Source organism: Lactuca virosa, chromosome 9 (assembly GCF_052849685.1).
Source record: "Lactuca virosa cultivar CGN04683 chromosome 9, Lactuca_virosa_CGN04683_v6, whole genome shotgun sequence".
NCBI classification, from domain to species: domain Eukaryota; kingdom Viridiplantae; phylum Streptophyta; class Magnoliopsida; order Asterales; family Asteraceae; genus Lactuca; species Lactuca virosa.
In genome coordinates this window covers 146,662,603-146,680,592 of record NC_136434.1, presented here as the reverse complement: position 1 = coordinate 146,680,592, position 17,990 = coordinate 146,662,603, and the positions used below count along the sequence as shown (strand labels likewise).

The following is a 17,990-nucleotide window of genomic DNA, read 5'->3' as shown; positions in this document are numbered from 1 at the left end:
GTAGCACCAGCCATCTGAACTGAAGTAGGAGGCATTGCTTTGTTCACATCAACAACTCTCTCTGTCTCTGTTGCCAGTTGTGCAACTACATTGACATTGTTAAAGAAAGAGTTAAGATCCTCAGCACTTGGGACAAAATCGTTATTCTCAAAATCGAACGAAATCTCGTCACCATCAAAACCGGATAGATCAATTCCTCGATACAAGTCATCTTATTCATCATCACCCTCTTCATCATTATCATCATCATCATCATCATCATCATTCGCAGCATCACCTTCATTGTGATCACTTTGAACCTCCACATTTTTAATTTGATCATGTTCTTCTACCACGATTGCAACAGGAGGAACTCGTTCTTCTTTCTCAGAAGCTTCCTTTCTAGAAGCAGTGATCACTTCATCTTCAGTTTCTATAAACTCGGAGGAGCTTTCAGTTGTAGATGAATCACTGACTTCCGCGAATTTGCCGAATTTCACAAGAGGATATTTCCCTTCAAACATAAACTTCCCCTTTCTATTCTGCTTCATAAGCCCAAATGTGCTAGAGCCGAGGGACTTCAGATCGATTGTTTCTCCTCTCTTCTCAAGTTCCGAGTATTTCTTGTTAAAGATTATCTGAAGGAACCTCGGAAACATGAGGAATTTGTCTTTTCCTTTGCCTTCAATGTTTCCCACCATGTCATTCAGGATGAACTTTGAAAAATTGAAGTCTAGACTGGCAGCCAAAGCAGAAATTGCTCCCGTGTTGTGCAACGAGACCTCGTCAGCCCCAAATCTTCTTCCCGAAATGCAACTCACAAAGACGTGGACCAAGAACCTCCAGTAGGGTGGCAGTAATTTCTTGATAGTTGGAGGAAATACACCCTCATAGCCCATGCGAACGACAATTTCATTGGTATGGTCCATTGTAATTTCAGTTGGAAAAACCGGCTGGTCATCGATCTGGAGAACTTCACAAATGACTTGCTCGGTTACTGAGACTTTCCTTCCATTTACAGTAGCATCCACGGAGACAACTTCACCATCTTCTTTGAGCACAGCAGCAATGTTCCAAAATTGTTTCACAAGCTCTTGGTAGATGATAGGACTAGCTGTGAGAGCATACGCCAAGCAGCATTTCTTTAGTCCATGGATCATGGACTTGAAATCGCTGTGAGTAGCTGGTGGATCCATCAGAAAAGCAGCAACATTGTGGTTGTTAGTGTTGGGTTATGAGCATTCTAACACTCCTAAGTGTACATGCAACCTAAATACCTTGGATCTATGTTTTCTCTATTATACATACAATTATGAACATCCAAGGTATTATCCTAATCTAGCATACAAAATAATAAATATAACAAGATAGAATACATACCTCTTTGATGTAGAATGTCTTCATGAAGCTTGAGTGCCTAGTGCCCCAAGTGTGACACCTCAAATGGTTCACACAACACCAAATACACTTGGAATAACTTGAGAGAAACTTGAACACTCCTTGAAATCGTCTAGCCCTCACACTCACACATTAGTGCACGATTTCTTGAGCCATGGGATTCTTTTATATGGTGGCTATTAGGGTTACACCATGTAACTCATAACTTTATCCATTCCTTATGCTCCATGGATTTTAACCTCCATGGAGTATCCATGGGTCACCCCATGGACTTAGTCCAACATAAGGAATCTTGGATCACAAGCCCACATATATAAGAATGAATGATTTACACAATCAACCCATATATTTAATTAGTCTCCTTTTGATCACTTAACTAATTCCAAATTAATTCTTGATCAATACTAATTAAATAACCTTCTTAATATATTAGAACTTATAATATATTAACCAACCTTAAGTGTTATTTCTCTCATTATAGTCTATCCAAATGCATGATGCCATGCAACCCAAATGGACCATGCCGGGTCGGGTCAAGTCTTACCAATTATAGTTATGGACTTAGACATTAATCCAACAGTCTCCCTTATGACACTTAGATTTAATAGTGTATGTGTTCTTATCCATGTGAATTTGTCAAAACCATAATCACAAGACAAGGTTAGTGACAAATCCAAACTCATATTGATTAAACTTGTGCAATCTTAAATTCTTGCCATTTGGCAGCTCAGGTGCCTGCCATTGCTTCCAAGTAGTTGTGCAACCAATTGAGAACTCTCAGAACTCCTATGCAAAGCCAACTTGAATAGGCACAAAAATTTCAACACGATAGGTTATAAACCTCAAGTCGTGTGCTAGTGAAGGACTTTAGGTTTTATTCTTGATTAAGTCTTGAAACTTTCAAGAGCTTTAAGACTCCCACTGTCCTCTTGACATATAAGACTCCCTTGTCAAATATTCAAGAGATAGTGCGGATTCTTTATCAAGACTAACACTTTACACAATTGGCCTAAGTTGGTCTCTGTTTTATCCAAAACATCACAACTTACCAATTTCAAATGTACAAGAGTAGATAACCTTTTACTCTTACATTTGACTAGTGTTAACAAACCCTCTTTAAGATATGTCACTCAAGTTACAATCTTGGAGTATGACTCTAAGAATTGTTTTGGAACGAAGTATGACTCATCTTTTTGATTTAACCATTTCAACAATTCATGACTCCTCTTCTTAGTCATAAGAGATGACTTTAGAGGACCAATTGTGATATGGTATCTTAATCATTAAGATGATCATAAACATGATACTAAAGTACTCTCCCATCTTTTCAGATTTGAGAAACTTTTATCTTTCTGCCATACTTTGATTCTTCTTATTCGTTCTGTCTCACATTGAAACTTCTCCAATGCTACAGACTTATACTTAAACTTATAAGTATAACCATATTTACTGAACTTAAGTAAATCATGACGAATAGTCTTCTTGATCTTTTGTGGTGGACTTGACCAGTGCACAAGAATGTGTATTCGATCCCTGTCCTTTCCTTATTCACATAAGGAATTAGTCTTAATTTTCCAAGCTGAAAGTTCTCATTCATCATACTATACAACTTGCATGATTCCAAGTTTCGGTCCAATTGAACCTTGGGTGATGAGAATCTTTCCTTATTTGGTAATATTAGACACTACCACAACCGAAAGAATCAAATCCATTTTTCCAATATTGCTATCAATGGAATCTTATAAGCAACAACTTTTCACAAATGCCATTGTAAGGATACTTAAAATAAATAAAATCAAAACCTTTTTCTTTTATTTTAAAACTTTGCGGAAAAACTTATCCTTACAATCCATATGAAAACCTTGTTGTTATCTATTCCTAAGCAATATAAATATCATAACTCTTAAGTAATAGCCCAAAATTCTGATCACCGAACCATGCGATTGAAATCCATCTTCGCGATCAGAATCAACATGTACTTAATAGAGTTAGACAATGGACTTTACCTGAAGTAGAGCCAAACTTATTGACTTTAACATCCTTAGGTAAATTTGGCAGCTTCGTAACCAATGCCCCTTCCTTTGGCAATAGTTACCTATGGACCCTTGATAATGGGACTATCTCAAAATTCGCCTCTCTCTTTACCATTGGGTCAACTGAGTTGACTATGGCCGATCCCTTTCCATTGGGAAGAGAGAGCTTTACTGGATATCCAATGTCATCATTGTCAATGTCCATAGCGTTTTAGGAAGTTGATCTTAGCAAATAGATAAGATCATTAAGGGTTTTGTCTTAGTCTGTTTCGTAGGATTCCCAAAAGAACTCACTATGTGACTTAGAAAGTAGTTGAGCCACCAACTTTCTCAAGACTTTGACACCCAACTCTCCCGGCTTGTCAATATGTAACTACATCTCCAAGATGTGATCACACCTAGACCTTGCCTTGCCAATAGGGCTTGAGTGACCTTAAATTTTTTAGGAACTTGTGGGTTAGGGAGAATAATTGGAGGAGGTGAAAGAAGTATGATATCCATGAGACATCATCTTCATTTAGGAAAGCTTGTTTCAAGAGATTTGGGAAGATCATAAATGTCTAGACCAGACATCTTTTTGGGAGATATTCAAGATAGTTGATTTAAAGTCCTTAATATGACACCCAATATGAAATATTAAGGCTAGGACCCAACAAACTATTTTATAACTTAGAAGAGGGATGCCGTAATCCAAGCTATAAAATATTTGAAGGTAGGTGAATGACGATTCACTAATTTCCACCATGAAAAACGAAATAATTTATTAGGTTTTAATTGGATTTGAAAGTCCTAGATCTTTGAGATTCATTGAACTGTTCAAAGGCATGTTTCAATCTCGAGTGTGCCCTTCAGGTTTTGTGACTGGGATGCCGAGGATCACAAAACAAGGTGTGAATAACCATGCAAATATACTTGGTACCCTTAATATTTACCCCTTAATCAGTGTGCCGGTTAACCACACACGCTCCACCGATACTATGATAAATATTAAGTTACCCTTTGCCTACCTTGTTAAGTCCAGGTTAGTGTGCCGGTTAACCACACACGCTCCACTAACGACTTAAGCAAAGTGCAAAGTGTAATTTCATGGGTTAGCACCAAATTCACATTTTCCTAAGTAACTAAGATTGGGTATTAATAAGAGTTTAGTTACTTAGTATTTATCATTAATACTTTTAATGAAAGGAGAATTATAGTCCTTGTCCTACCCGTTCGGCTAACGACCCTCCACCAGTCAGGGAAGCGGTGGGTGAGAGTGGACACCCATTAAACTGCCATTTTATAGGCAGTAACCTTATACCCCCCTTATAGACCGGCTTCCTGAATGAGGCCTACTAATGGTAAGACGACTTGCTCTTATACATATATATAAATATTATTAACTTATAATATTATAAAGTATAAGGGTTGAATTTTAACTTTTAAAATTCTAAGGGCTTAACTTGGAATTAAAGTATTCATGGGAAAACTTTACAAAATCCAAAACTTGAGGGCAAGTTTTTGAAACTATTAAAATTTTTTCATTTCATAACTTATGAGTTTAATGGTTCATTAAAATGAAGACTCTTCATTTTTTATGTAACCTCTTATTCTTTAATAACATTTTTAAAGAAGTGACTCTTAAACATCCATAACTTGAGGACAAGTTATGGAGTCATAATACTATTTAATGAAAAAGACTCTTCATTTTTTTTTATGTAACCTATGACACTTTTATGAGTTTTAAGATTCATAAATGTGACCTTTTATGTAACTTGAGGACAAGTTACAAAAACACATTTTATGAACTACCTCTAGATTAATTAGGATTGAAAACAACTAAAACACAATTTTTTTTTTCATTAATCTAAACTAACTCATAAATCAAGGAAACACAAAAAAAATAACTTTTGGATTCCATAACTTATGGAGTTTAATGTTTTGTTTTATGATGAAACTATTCAAAACTAATTAATTCCATAACTTATGAGTTTAAAGTAGTTTTAATTAAAAAAAAAACTTTTCAAGTTCCATAACTTGAGGACAAGTTATGGAAGACTTTAAACTAATTAATAAAAAAAATAACTTTTTTTTATTGTAACTTATGGACCTAATTAAGGTTACATTTTTTTTTAATTTAATGAAGAGACTCTTGAACCTCCATAACTTGAGGACAAGTTATGGAGTCATAAAACCATTTAATTAGAACTAGACTCTTCATTTTGTAACATTTGCCAACTTTTATGAGTTTTATGATTCTTAAATGTGACTTTTCATATAACTTGAGGAAAAGTTACAAAAACACACTTTGGAATCAACTCTTAGATTAAAATGGATTGAAAACAACTATTTCACACAACTTTTCTATTAATCTAAGAACCTCATAAGAACAAGATAATTCAAATCATCAATCTTCAAGAAATTAGCATGAACATACAAACTAATGCAAATCTTGAAATTATGACAATTATCTTAGAAATTGGATTAGCATGAACATTACCACATCAAAAACAAGTTTATAAGTCCAAAAACATCTTAGGGTAATGTTCCTAGTCCAATTCCAGCCAAAACAATCGAATATATGCATCCAACTCGATTTTTCAGCTACTTTTGCAAGTATAACAAGAAAACAAGCCTAGGCTCTGATACCACTGTTGGGTTATGAGCATTCTAACACTCCTAAGTGTACATGCAACCCTAAATACCTTGGATCTATGTTTTCTCTATTATACATACAATTATGAACATCCAAGGTATTATCCTAATCTAGCATACAAAATAATAAATATAACAAGATAGAATACATACCTCTTTGATGTAGAATGTCTTCATGAAGCTTGAGTGCCTAGTGCCCCAAGTGTGACACCTCAAATGGTTCACACAACACCAAATACACCTGGAATAACTTGAGAGAAACTTGAACACTCCTTGAAATCGTCTAGCCCTCACACTCACACATTAGTGCACGATTTCTTGAGCCATGGGATTCTTTTATATGGTGGCTATTAGGGTTACACCATGTAACTCATAACTTTACCCATTCCTTATGCTCCATGGATTTTAACCTCCATGGAGTATCCATGGGTCACCCCATGGACTTAGTCCAACATAAGGAATCTTGGATCACAAGCCCACATATATAAGAATGAATGATTTACACAATCAACCCATATATTTAATTAGTCTCCTTTTGATCACTTAATTAATTCCAAATTAATTCTTGATCAATACTAATTAAATAACCTTATTAATATATTAGAACTTATAATATATTAACTAACCTTAAGTGTTATTTCTCTCATTATAGTCTATCCAAATGCATGATGCCATGCAACCCAAATGGACCATGCCGGGTCGGGTCAAGTCTTACCAATTATAGTTATGGACTTAGACATTAATCCAACATTTAGAGATCTTCAAAGCAGCCATTTTGCACCAACCAAGCCAGGTAAGAAAACAATTTATTTAAAGAATTAAGTTTAGGTTTTCTCATTAAACAATTTAATAGGCTTTATATTGAATTAAACGATTGGAAAAATTGAGTTCAAGTCCAAAATTGGGGTTCACGGTCAAAATGGGTGTTCACGGTCGAAGAAGGTTCACGGCCGTGAACGCTTCAAGGGTCGTGAACCGTTCATCGGCCGTGAACGATTCAACGGAGTCATGAACGCCGAAAAACTCAATTTCCTTCAATAAACCCTCAATTCACGGTCGCTTTTCAGTAATTTTAGCATGGTAGTATCACCTTGAGCATACCTACGAGAAGCAACAAGTAATTTCGGGTGAAAAACACTATGAGATGACGAATCGAAATCAACTATAGAGAGAGTATTTGTTCGGGGTTCACGGCCGTGATCAATCAAATGGGTGTGAAAGGGGTCACAGCTGTGAATCCCACCATATATATCTTGGATCCCATACCCGGTCTATCACTTATGGGCTGCAAACCCAAGATGCTTCAAATCCAAGCCCAATAAATCCAATTTATTTAAAAATAATACATTTTGAAGACTTTAAAATTAAAATGAAATAAAAAAAATAAAATAAAATCTAAAAATTGAAAAAAATAAAATTGAATTTAAAATGAATTACACTAATTTCTCTTTCACCAATGCTAATAATATTTTTGTGATTTTGGGATCAAAGTTTTTTGACAGCCTTAATCTGTTTATCGGTACCTCCCCTTCATGAATAGATCTGGTCAATCGCCGGTATTGTGGTCCACTTAAACACGAAAGATTGTGACAAATTTAGGACATACTACAAGTGACAAGACATTGTGACCCTATGTTCCTAGATAAAATTCCTAAGGACCATTCAGCTGACGACGACCAAGGATATTGTTGTCCACCTAAATTGAGAAGCAAGATCTACAGACAAACTATTAATTGTTCAATTTTAGATGTACTAGAACATGTTTCCCGCTTCCTGATATACCCCGATAATCAGGGACTTCCAAAATACTACTTACTTTAGGTGAGCAGACAATTATTAAGGGAGAAGTCAGATATAGAATGCATATGTTGTACACCCAGGTCGGATCTCTTCCAATCTCGCAGAGGGTGAAACATATGACTAACCAGATTTAGAAGGATTGAGAAGTAGAATGGTGCATATGTTGTGTACCAGGTCGGATAAGTTAATCACGCAAAGGAGACATAATATGGCTAACAGACAGGAAGAATTGCATAGATAGGAGATGCAGAGAGATAGAATTGCATATGTTGCATTCCAGGTCGGATCTTTCGATCACACAGAGGAGGCAACATATGACTGACAGAAAGAAAGCAAGAAAATAACCTTCTACAGACCTAATTTATCGGAATTCCTCAGTCGCCCCGTCAATACCGGAATTAAGGACAGAGTCCGCACATCGAGGAAAACTTAAACCATGGTTCTAGATATAGATTATTTAGTGTAATCCGCAGGTTCTCATGTATATCTCCCTGCTCAACCTACCCAAGCGTCGTATTGTCAGGCTAAACAGAACTATCTAAGTCAAGATTTGTCAAGTCTCTAGATTCCTTAAGTTCATCTATGCCTAGTCAAGTCTAATTAAACCTTTCATGCCTACCATCGCATTGAACACAGAGCCTAGACAATTCAACTTTGGTACCATACGCAGATTCAAATTGCATGTTATCACATATTGATATCACTTCCCAACACATCACCTGCAACCACACTCCATCAACAACATATTTTTGGTTTTTCTGATTTTCTATTTTTTTTTATTTTCTCATCTTTTTGGATTTTTAAAAATTTTCCAATTTTTTGTTTTGTTTTATTTCTCCTCCTAAATTTGTGCATAGGAGAGAAAAGAAAAATAAATGCGCAAATTTAAACTTCCTAAAAACAAAAACCAGTCTTCAAAACGAATCATTTTCAGAAAACCAACCAACACATCGAATCGAGCTTTCTTAAACGGTTTTGTGAACAGATCCACCACATTATGAGCAGTGGGAACCTGTTCCAACCGAATGAGCGAACGCTCATAACAATCTCTGATAAAATTCACTTTGATGTCGATGTGCTTGGTTTTTGAGTGCTGGACTGGATTCTTAGTAATTTGGATTGCTGCTTCGTTATCGCAAAATATGGGGGTTTCAAGATAGTTCAAATCGAAATCCATTAATTGATGTTGAATACATATGACTTGAGAGCAACATGCAGAAGCAGCAACATATTCCGCCTCCGCCGTTGAGGTTGACACTGTATATTGTTTCTTGCACTGCCAGGACACCAGACGGTCACCTAGAAATTGACATCCACTGGAAGTTGATTTCCTGTCAAGTTCACAACCTCCATAATTGTTGTCAGCAAATGCATATAAATCAAAATCAGAGTTTTTCGGGTACCAAAGACCAAATTTGGGGCTGCCTTTGAGATACCGAAAAATTCTTTTGACTGCAATTAAATGGGAGAGTTTAGGATTAGCCTAATATTGTGCACATTGACAAACTGCGAACATGATGTCCGACCTGCTTGCAGTTAGATACATCAGCGATCCGATCATCGATCTGTATGCGGTCTGATCTACGGATTCGCCTTCCGTATCTGGATTCAACAGGGGTCGTTTAACCATCGGCGTCAAGGCAGGCTTTGCATCTTTAAAACCGAACTTCTCAAGCATATCATCAACATATTTTCCTTGGTGGAGCAGGATTCCGGTTGAACTTTGACGTACTTGCAAACCCAAAACATCGTCATCTCTCCCAAGGAACTCATCTCGAACCGCTTCTTCATCACAGTCTCGAATTCCTTGCAAAGCTTTGGACACGTCGACTCGAATATGATGTCGTCGACATAGATTTGCACCAAAATGAGATCGGCATCAACATGCTTTATGAACAGGGTTTGATCAATCATTCCCCGCGTATAGCCGTGCGCGAGCAAGTGCTCTGTAAGGGTTGCATACCAGGCTCTGGGAGCTTGATGTAACCCGTAAAGAGTCTTGTCCAGCTTGTAGACGTGATTCGGAAACTTGGAGTCGACAAAACCAAGAGGTTGATCAACATAGATTTCTTCATTCACCGCGCCATACAAGAAGGCGGTCTTGACATCCATTTGGTAAACCGTGAAGTTCATGTAGGAAGCATACGCAAGGAAAATGCGAATGGCCTCCAAGCGATCAAATGGAGCATAAACCTCAGTGTAGTCTAGACCCTCTATCTGTCGGAATCCACGGACGACTAATCTTGCCTTGTTGCGCACAATAACCCGTGAATCATCTTGCTTGTTCCGAAAGACCCAACGTGTGTCAAGAGACTTCTTGCCCTTTGGCAACTCAACCAACTGCCAAGCCCTGAGTTTCTCGAACTGATTTAACTCCTCATGCATCGCATCAACCCAGTTGGGTTCATTCAATGCGATTTGGACGTTCTTCGGCTCGATATGAGAGATAAAGCAGGAGTAGAGACATGTGTTGACGTCTCCACTCTGACTTCTGGTTTTGACACCGTCTCCCAGTGGCCCAATGACGTTCTCGATCGGATGATCACGTTGAAGGCTTGAGGGGATCTCATGGCTGATATCATTGAACAAGACAGGTGGGTTGTGGATGTTTACAAATCCGTCATTTGCTGAATGATCCGCCTCAGACAATCTGGGACCATCAGAGGGGCTTTCCACATACTCGTTCGCTATCGGTTCAGGAAAGAGAAGTTCCATGAAAGTTTGAGTTACAGCGGAAGTATCTCTGGTTATGAACTCTCTTTCTGCAGGAGTGAGCAGAGTGGCATCAGCATCTAGATTGATTTGTTGACTCGGAGAATCTAATGGAGAACATGGAACAGCTGCATCCACCGTAGGAGTCGTATGAGGCACCACCAGTGGTCTGTAGATAACATCCTCCTCTTCATCTTCAAGCACAACCTTCGTACCTGAGGAAGTACCTGAAACAACATCCGAAAACACATCAAATGATTTAAATAGAGAAGCGTAATTGAATAACCAGCCAGGACCGACTCGGACATTAGTCTCGTTCTCCTCCAGCCAGCGCACGTCATAGGATTCCAAAATTTGCTTTGTTTTCTTGTTGTAGACCCTGTATGCTGTACGTGCAGCGTATCCCTCGAAGTAGCAGTCATCGGCCTTCGAGCTGAACTTCGGGTTTGAATCTAAGTGAAGGAGGGTGCAAGGACGTCCAAAGATACGGAAGTGAGCAACCGATGACTTGTGACTGTATAGAATTTCATACGGGGTCTTCATCTGAGCTTTGTTGATCAAGACCCGGTTCTGAACATAGCAGGCAGTGTTGATCGCCTCGGCCCAAAAGAAGACCGGAAGTTTGGAGTCACAAAGCATCGTCCTTGCAGCGTCTTTTAACGTTCGGTTCCGCCGTTCAGCAACACCATTTTGCTGCGGTGTGTGAACAACACTATATTGGCGCATGATCCCCTTTTCAGCACAAAAATGATCTAGAACGACATTCTTGAATTCCGTCCCATTATCAGTTCTTAGCGCCTTCAACTTTTCGTTGGTTTGGTTCTCAATCATCACCACAAACTTCTTGATTAGGTCAGCGACCCCAGACTTGTTGGACAAGAAGAAAACCCACGTGAACCGTGAGAAATCGTCTATCACAACCAAACAGTATGAACTTTTGTTGATGCTGAGGACGTTCACTGGACCAAATAAGTGCATGTGCAACAATTGGAGAACTTTGCTGATCGAATTGATTTGCTTTGGCAGGTGTGGCTTCCGGTGATGTTTGCCTTGAGCGCAAGCCACACATTTTTAAAATGTAATGAAGTCTTTGACTGGGAGTCCACGTACGATCTCGTTCTTTGCAAGACGATTCAGGTTCTTTGTGTCCGCATGTCCGAGCCGACGGTGCCATAGCATAGCATTGTGCTCGGAGACTTTGGAGAAGAGGCAAGTGACTTGTTCCGGAAGACTATGATTCATGTCTATGATGTAAGCGTTCCCGTCTCTTTTTGACTTTACTAGGATCCATTCTTCAGGTATGACGATGCCCGACTTCAAAATCAGACATTCTTTATCAGTAAAGTGAGTAGAATAACCCTTGTCACAGATTTGAGAAACGCTCAACAAGCTATGCTTTAACTCAGGAGCATAGTTGACGTTTTCAAAGCTCAGCACTCCATTGGTAACGGTTCCTCTCTGCGTGATCTTTCCTCCATCTCCTCCCGCGAAGGAGACATATCCCCCATTAAATGTTTGAATGTCGTGCAATTGAGCGATGTCTCCGGTCATATGCCTGGAACAACCGCTGTCGACATACCAGGGTCTGACGACATTCCTCCGCAGCTGTTCCTGCATAATGCGCGGGATTAATGAGATTTCGGGACCCAGGTCATTACAACACTGGGTTTACCCTTGACATTCACAGATTTTTCTTTTTGATTTTTTGAATTTATTTTACTATCAGATGCACACTCAGAAGATGAGGATGATTGGACAATTCTAGATTTGGGCACCCACTGGTAATTAGGTTTTGAAATATTCACAGGTGATTTTGAATTATTTTTCATTTGTTTTGAGCGTTTAGATTTTCGGCTAGGATGAGTCGAAGATCCAGACGCTGCCTTTGACGAAATCGATCTTGGCTTAGCCGCATTCGATCTTGTCAAAACACTTGTGCCTTTTTGATCAAAAACATGTTTATTCTTTTTAAGATCAGCCCTTTTCTTGTCCTTATGAACATTCCAATCATCATCTCGAAGATGAGATCTCGAGGACTTTCTCGTTAGAGACCTTCCTCGAGACTCATTTTCTCTTCTTGGTGTAGATAAATGTACAAATTCCCTATTAGGACAATTGCGAGCAATGTGCCCGGCAGTTCCACAGTTAAAACATATTTGTGTTTTTATCATGAAAACTGGTACCGGCTTTTTCTGTTTTCGTGCTTTTATTGGATTCAACCCGCGCTCATTTGAATCACTTCATGGATTTTATCACGAGTGATCATGAGACGATAATATCTTATATTCTTCAAACCTAGAGATATGAGTTGTTACTATGAGTTGGTTATACATTGATTGCATGAAAACGCATTTGGTAACTCGATGTTATAAAACGTGCCTTTGTGTATGATTCAACAAGTAGTAGAACAAGCCATATGAGTCGAAGTTTATCCATTCCTTTTACCTTCGGGATAAAAGCGATATCTGTGGGCCCCTCGATGATTTAGTGATGACACATGTGAATGCTTGGCCAAGCCAGGACTGATTTGATTTGTTCAATCAGTCAGTCATCATAAATCGAAAATCGGGAAACAACAAATGGACAGAGAAAATGATTATAATCCATGTCTCAGTCCATATGATATCTAGAATGAAGGAATATATGATCCCTTATCTAATGGACAAGTCATTGACAAGGTCAGAGTTCGACAGCGGCTTTAAGAGCTACGATTGCCAGTTAGGTTTTGAAGTCATACTCAATAATAGTTTTAGACTTATCCAAGTGGGAGACTGTTGGATTAATGTCTAAGTCCATAACTATATTTGGTATGTACTTGACCCGACCCGGCATGGTCCATTTGGGTTGCACTTCACCGGCACAATTTATATGGATAGTCTTTTGAGAATAGTATATTTATGATTTATATTAATATATTATAAGTTCTAATATATTAATATGGAATCATATTATTTAATTAGTATTGATCAAAAATTAATTTAGAATTAATTAAGTGATCAAAAAGAACTAATTAAATATGGACTCTTATATATATGGAATGGGCCAAGTTCATTTAGGTTGGGCTAAGCTTTCATGGATGGTCCATGGAGCTTTTAACCCATGGATCCTATGTAAATGAAAGGTCATGGGTATTAGGGTTTACATGGATGTAACCCTAATCCTCCATAATATATAAAGGGATCCTTGTCTCACAAAATTGGAACAAGTGTGTGAAAATAAGAGTGGGCCGATTTTAGTGTGCATACATATTCTCTCAAGTTCTTCCAAGGTGTTTTGGTGATTTGTGATTCCATTTGAGGCTTCCACACTATTAGGGATAAGCTCTTAAAGCTTGAAGACATCAAGCTACATCAAAAGGTATGTCATCTAACTAGAACTTTGTAGTATAGGTGCTTCATAATATGCTAGTTAGGATGAAACCTTGGAATAGTTAATATTTGCATGTATAATAGAGAAAACATAGATCCAAGGTTTATAGGGTTGCATGTACACCATAAGAGTGTTAGAATGCTCAAAACCCAACAGTGGTATCAGAGCCATGGGTTGTTTTCTGTTATATTGATGCAAATGTTTTATTTTCAAGTTGAAAAAAAAAGGAAAAAAAAACATGACGTTTGTCAAATTTTAAGATAATTACTTGTTTTTGTGAAAAACTAATTATTTGTAAAATTTGAATCATTTGCTATATGAGTTGAATTAGGTCAAATTTAGTAAAAGATAAAATGATATGATTATTTTATTAGTTTTAAAAGTTTGATCTAAAGAGTTTTTTGAAACCTCCATAAGTTATGGATATGAAAAGGTTTAAAAAAAATTGATTCAAAATTTTTTATGGAGTTACAAAACTTGGTCTTAATGTTTTAAAGAATTCCATAACGTGTTCTTAAGTTATGGAACATGAAAAGTTTCATCATAAAACAAAACATTAAACTCCATAAGTTATGGAATCCAAAAGTTATTTTTTTTGTGTTTCCTTGATTTATGAGTTAGTTTAGATTAATGAAAAAAATTTTGTGTTTTAGTTGTTTTCAATCCTAATTAATCTAGAGGTAGTTCATAAAATGTGTTTTTGTAACTTGTCCTCAAGTTACATAAAAGGTCACATTTATGAATCTTAAAACTCATAAAAGTGTCATAGGTTACATAAAAAAAATGAAGAGACTTTTTCATTAAATAGTATTATGACTCCATAACTTGTCCTCAAGTTATGGATGTTTAAGAGTCACTTCTTTAAAAGTGTTATTAAAGAATAAGAGGTTACATAAAAAACGAAGAGTCTTCATTTTAATGAACCATTAAACTCATAAGTTATGAAATGAAAAAATTTTAATAGTTTCAAAAACTTGCCCTCAAGTTTTGGATTTTGTAAAGTTTTCCCATGAATACTTTAATTCCAAGTTAAGCCCTTAGAATTTTAAAAGTTAAAATTCAACCCTTATACTTTATAATATTATAAGTTAATAATATTTATATATATGTATAAGAGCAAGTCGTCTTACCATTAGTAGGCCTCATTCACGAAGCCGGTCTATAAGGGGGGTATAAGGTTACTGCCTATAAAATGGCAGTTTAATGGGTGTCCACTCTCACCCACCGCTTCCTTGACTGGTGGAGGGTCGTTAGCCGAACAGGTAGGACAAGGACTATAATTCTCCCTTCATTAAAAGTATTAATGATAAATACTAAGTAACTAAACTTTTTATAAATTCTCAATCTTAGTTACTTAGGAAAATGTGAATAAGGTGCTAATCCATGAAATTACACTTTGCACTTTGTTTAAGCTGTTAGTGGAGCGTGTGTGGTTAACCGGCACACTAACCTGGAGTTAACAAGGTAGGCAAAGGGTAACTTAATGTTTATCATAGTATCGTTGGAGCGTGTGTGGTTAACCGGCACATCGATTGAGGGGTAAATATTAAGGGTACCAAGTATATTTGCATGGTTACTTCACACCTTGTTTTGTGATCCTCGACATCCCAGTCACAAAACCTGAAGGGCACACTCGAGATTGAAACATGCCATTGAAAAGTTCAATGAATCTCAAAAGAATCTAGGAGTTTCAAAACCAATTAAAACCTAATAATACATTTCGTTTATCTTGGTGGAAATTGGTGAATCGTCATTCACCTACCTTCAAATATTTTATAGCTTGGATTACGGCATCCCTCTTCCAAGTTATAAAATAGTTTGTTGGGTCCTAGCCTTAATATATCATATTGGGTGTTATATTAAGGACTTAAATCAACTTTACGTGAATTTCTCCCATTGTTGATGTCTGGTTTAGACAACAATGATCTTCCGAAACCAAGCTTTCCTAATGAATATGACTTCCCGAGTTTGGCTCATGGAAGTCATACTTCTCTTCCTCCACCTCCTCCAATTATTCTCCCTAACCTACAAGTTCAAGGTCACTCAAGCCCTATTGGCAAGCAAGGTCTATGTGCGATCACATCTTGGAGATGAAGTCACATATTGACAAGCCGGGAGAGTTGGGTGTCAAAGTCTTAAGAAAGTTGGATGTTGAATCACTTTATAAGTCACATAGTGAGTTCCTTTAGGACCACTATGAAACAGACTATGACAAGACCCTTAATGATCTTACCTATTTGCTTGGTGCTGCTGAATCAGAAATGATTTGGAATACCGGTAAAGCAAATTTGGTTGGAAGATCGACTTCCCAAACTTCCATGGACATTGACAATGGTAACATTGGAAATCTAGAAACAACTTTCTCTTCTCAATGGAAAGGGATCGGCCATAGTCAACTCGGTTGACCAAATGGTAAAGAGAAAGGCTAAGTCTGAGATAGTCCTGTGTGCCATTTCCAAAGGGTCCATATGTTTCTGTTGCCAAAGGAAGGGGCATTGGTTGCGAAGCTGCCTTAACTACCTGAAAGATCTGAGAGAAGGTCTAGTAAATTTTTTTTTTTGACTCTGCTTCAGGTAAGTCCACTATCTATCTCTATTAGGTTCCTATTTGGAGATTCTTATTACATGATGTGACTGGGTCACATGTTGAAGTTTTAAGAATCGAAGAAAAGAAGCTTAAAGGAAGTATATGCTGATTCTGGTCGCGAAGATGGATTTCGATCGCATGGTTCGGTGATCAGAATTTTGAGCAGTTGCTTAAGAGTTATGATATATTACTTAGGAATAGATAACAACAAGTTTTTCATATGCATTTGCATTGTAAGGATAATTTTTTCCTCAAGTTTTAAAATAAATAAAAAACAGTTTTGATTTATTTATTTTAAGTATCCTTACAATGGCATTTGTGAAAAATTATTGTTTACATGTTTCCATTGATAGCAATATTGGAAAATGGATTTGATTCCTTCATTTGTGGTAGTGTCATAATTTACCAAATAAGGAAAGATTCTCATCACCCAAGTTTCAGTTGGATAGAAACTTGAAATCATGCAAGTTGTATTGTGTGATGAATGAGAATTTTCATCTTTGGGAACTTAAGACTAAGTCCTTGTTCACATAGTGTAGGACTAAGGGATCAAGTACACATTCTTGTGCACTAGTTAAAGTACACCACAAAAGATCAATAAGACTATTCGTCATGATTTACTAAAGTTTAGTAAATATGGTTATACTTATAAGCTTAAGTATAATTCTGAGACATTGGAAAAGTTTCAATGTATGGCAGAGCGAATGAGAAGAATCAAATTTGGCAAAAGGATAAAAGTGTCTCAAATCTGAAAAGATGGGAGAGCACTTTAAGTATCATGTTTTATGATCATCTTAATGATAATGAAACCATATCACAATTGATTCTCTAAGGACACCTTAGTGCATTTGTTTGACTAAGGAGATGAATCATGAATTGTTGAAATGGTTAAATCAAAAGATAAATCGTACTTCGTTCCAAAATCAAATCTTAGATTCATACTCTAAGATTGTAACTTGAGTGACATAATCTTAAGAAAGGTTTAAAACACTTGTCAAATGTGGAGTAAAATGTTTTCTTACTCTAGTATATTTGAAATTGGTAAGTTGTGATGTTTTGGATAAGACAAAGACCAACTAAGACCAATTGTGAGAAGTGTTTAACTTGATAAGAATCCACACTAAGTCTTGAATATTTGTTTTGTCAAGGAATGGTTCTTGACAAAAAGAATCTTATATGTCAAGAGGACAGTGGGAGTCTTAAAGATCTTGAATAGTTTCAAGAACTAATCAAGAGTAAACCTATTGTTAATCACTAGCACACAACTTGAGGTTTGTAACCTATTGAGTTGACATATTCTTGTGATTAAGGTTATGACAAATTCACATTGATAGGAACACTTACACCATAAAAATCTAAGCGTCATAAGGTTTCTCTCCGATTCATGAAAATGATGGTGAGGAAACGCTTTCACTAAGTAGATTTTAAGTAGATAGCAATTGTGATCTTTGCATTCTCAAAGTCGTTAGTGGAGTGTGC

At 37.0% G+C, this 17,990-nt stretch overlaps 1 protein-coding gene across 1 annotated transcript; it reads right to left on the bottom strand.

Annotated features, from left to right (window-relative positions):
* Nucleotides 1–9,020: 9,020 nt before the first annotated feature.
* On the bottom strand, nucleotides 9,021–11,534 carry LOC145139898 (uncharacterized). The gene is made up of 3 exons (XM_079073567.1): nucleotides 11,243–11,534; nucleotides 10,140–10,783; nucleotides 9,021–9,143 (listed from the first exon to the last, which is right to left on the bottom strand). Exons 1-3 carry the CDS (start codon nucleotides 11,532–11,534, stop codon nucleotides 9,021–9,023), a joined length of 1,059 nt encoding a protein of 352 aa, XP_078929693.1.
* Between the last annotated feature and the right edge of the window lie 6,456 nt (nucleotides 11,535–17,990).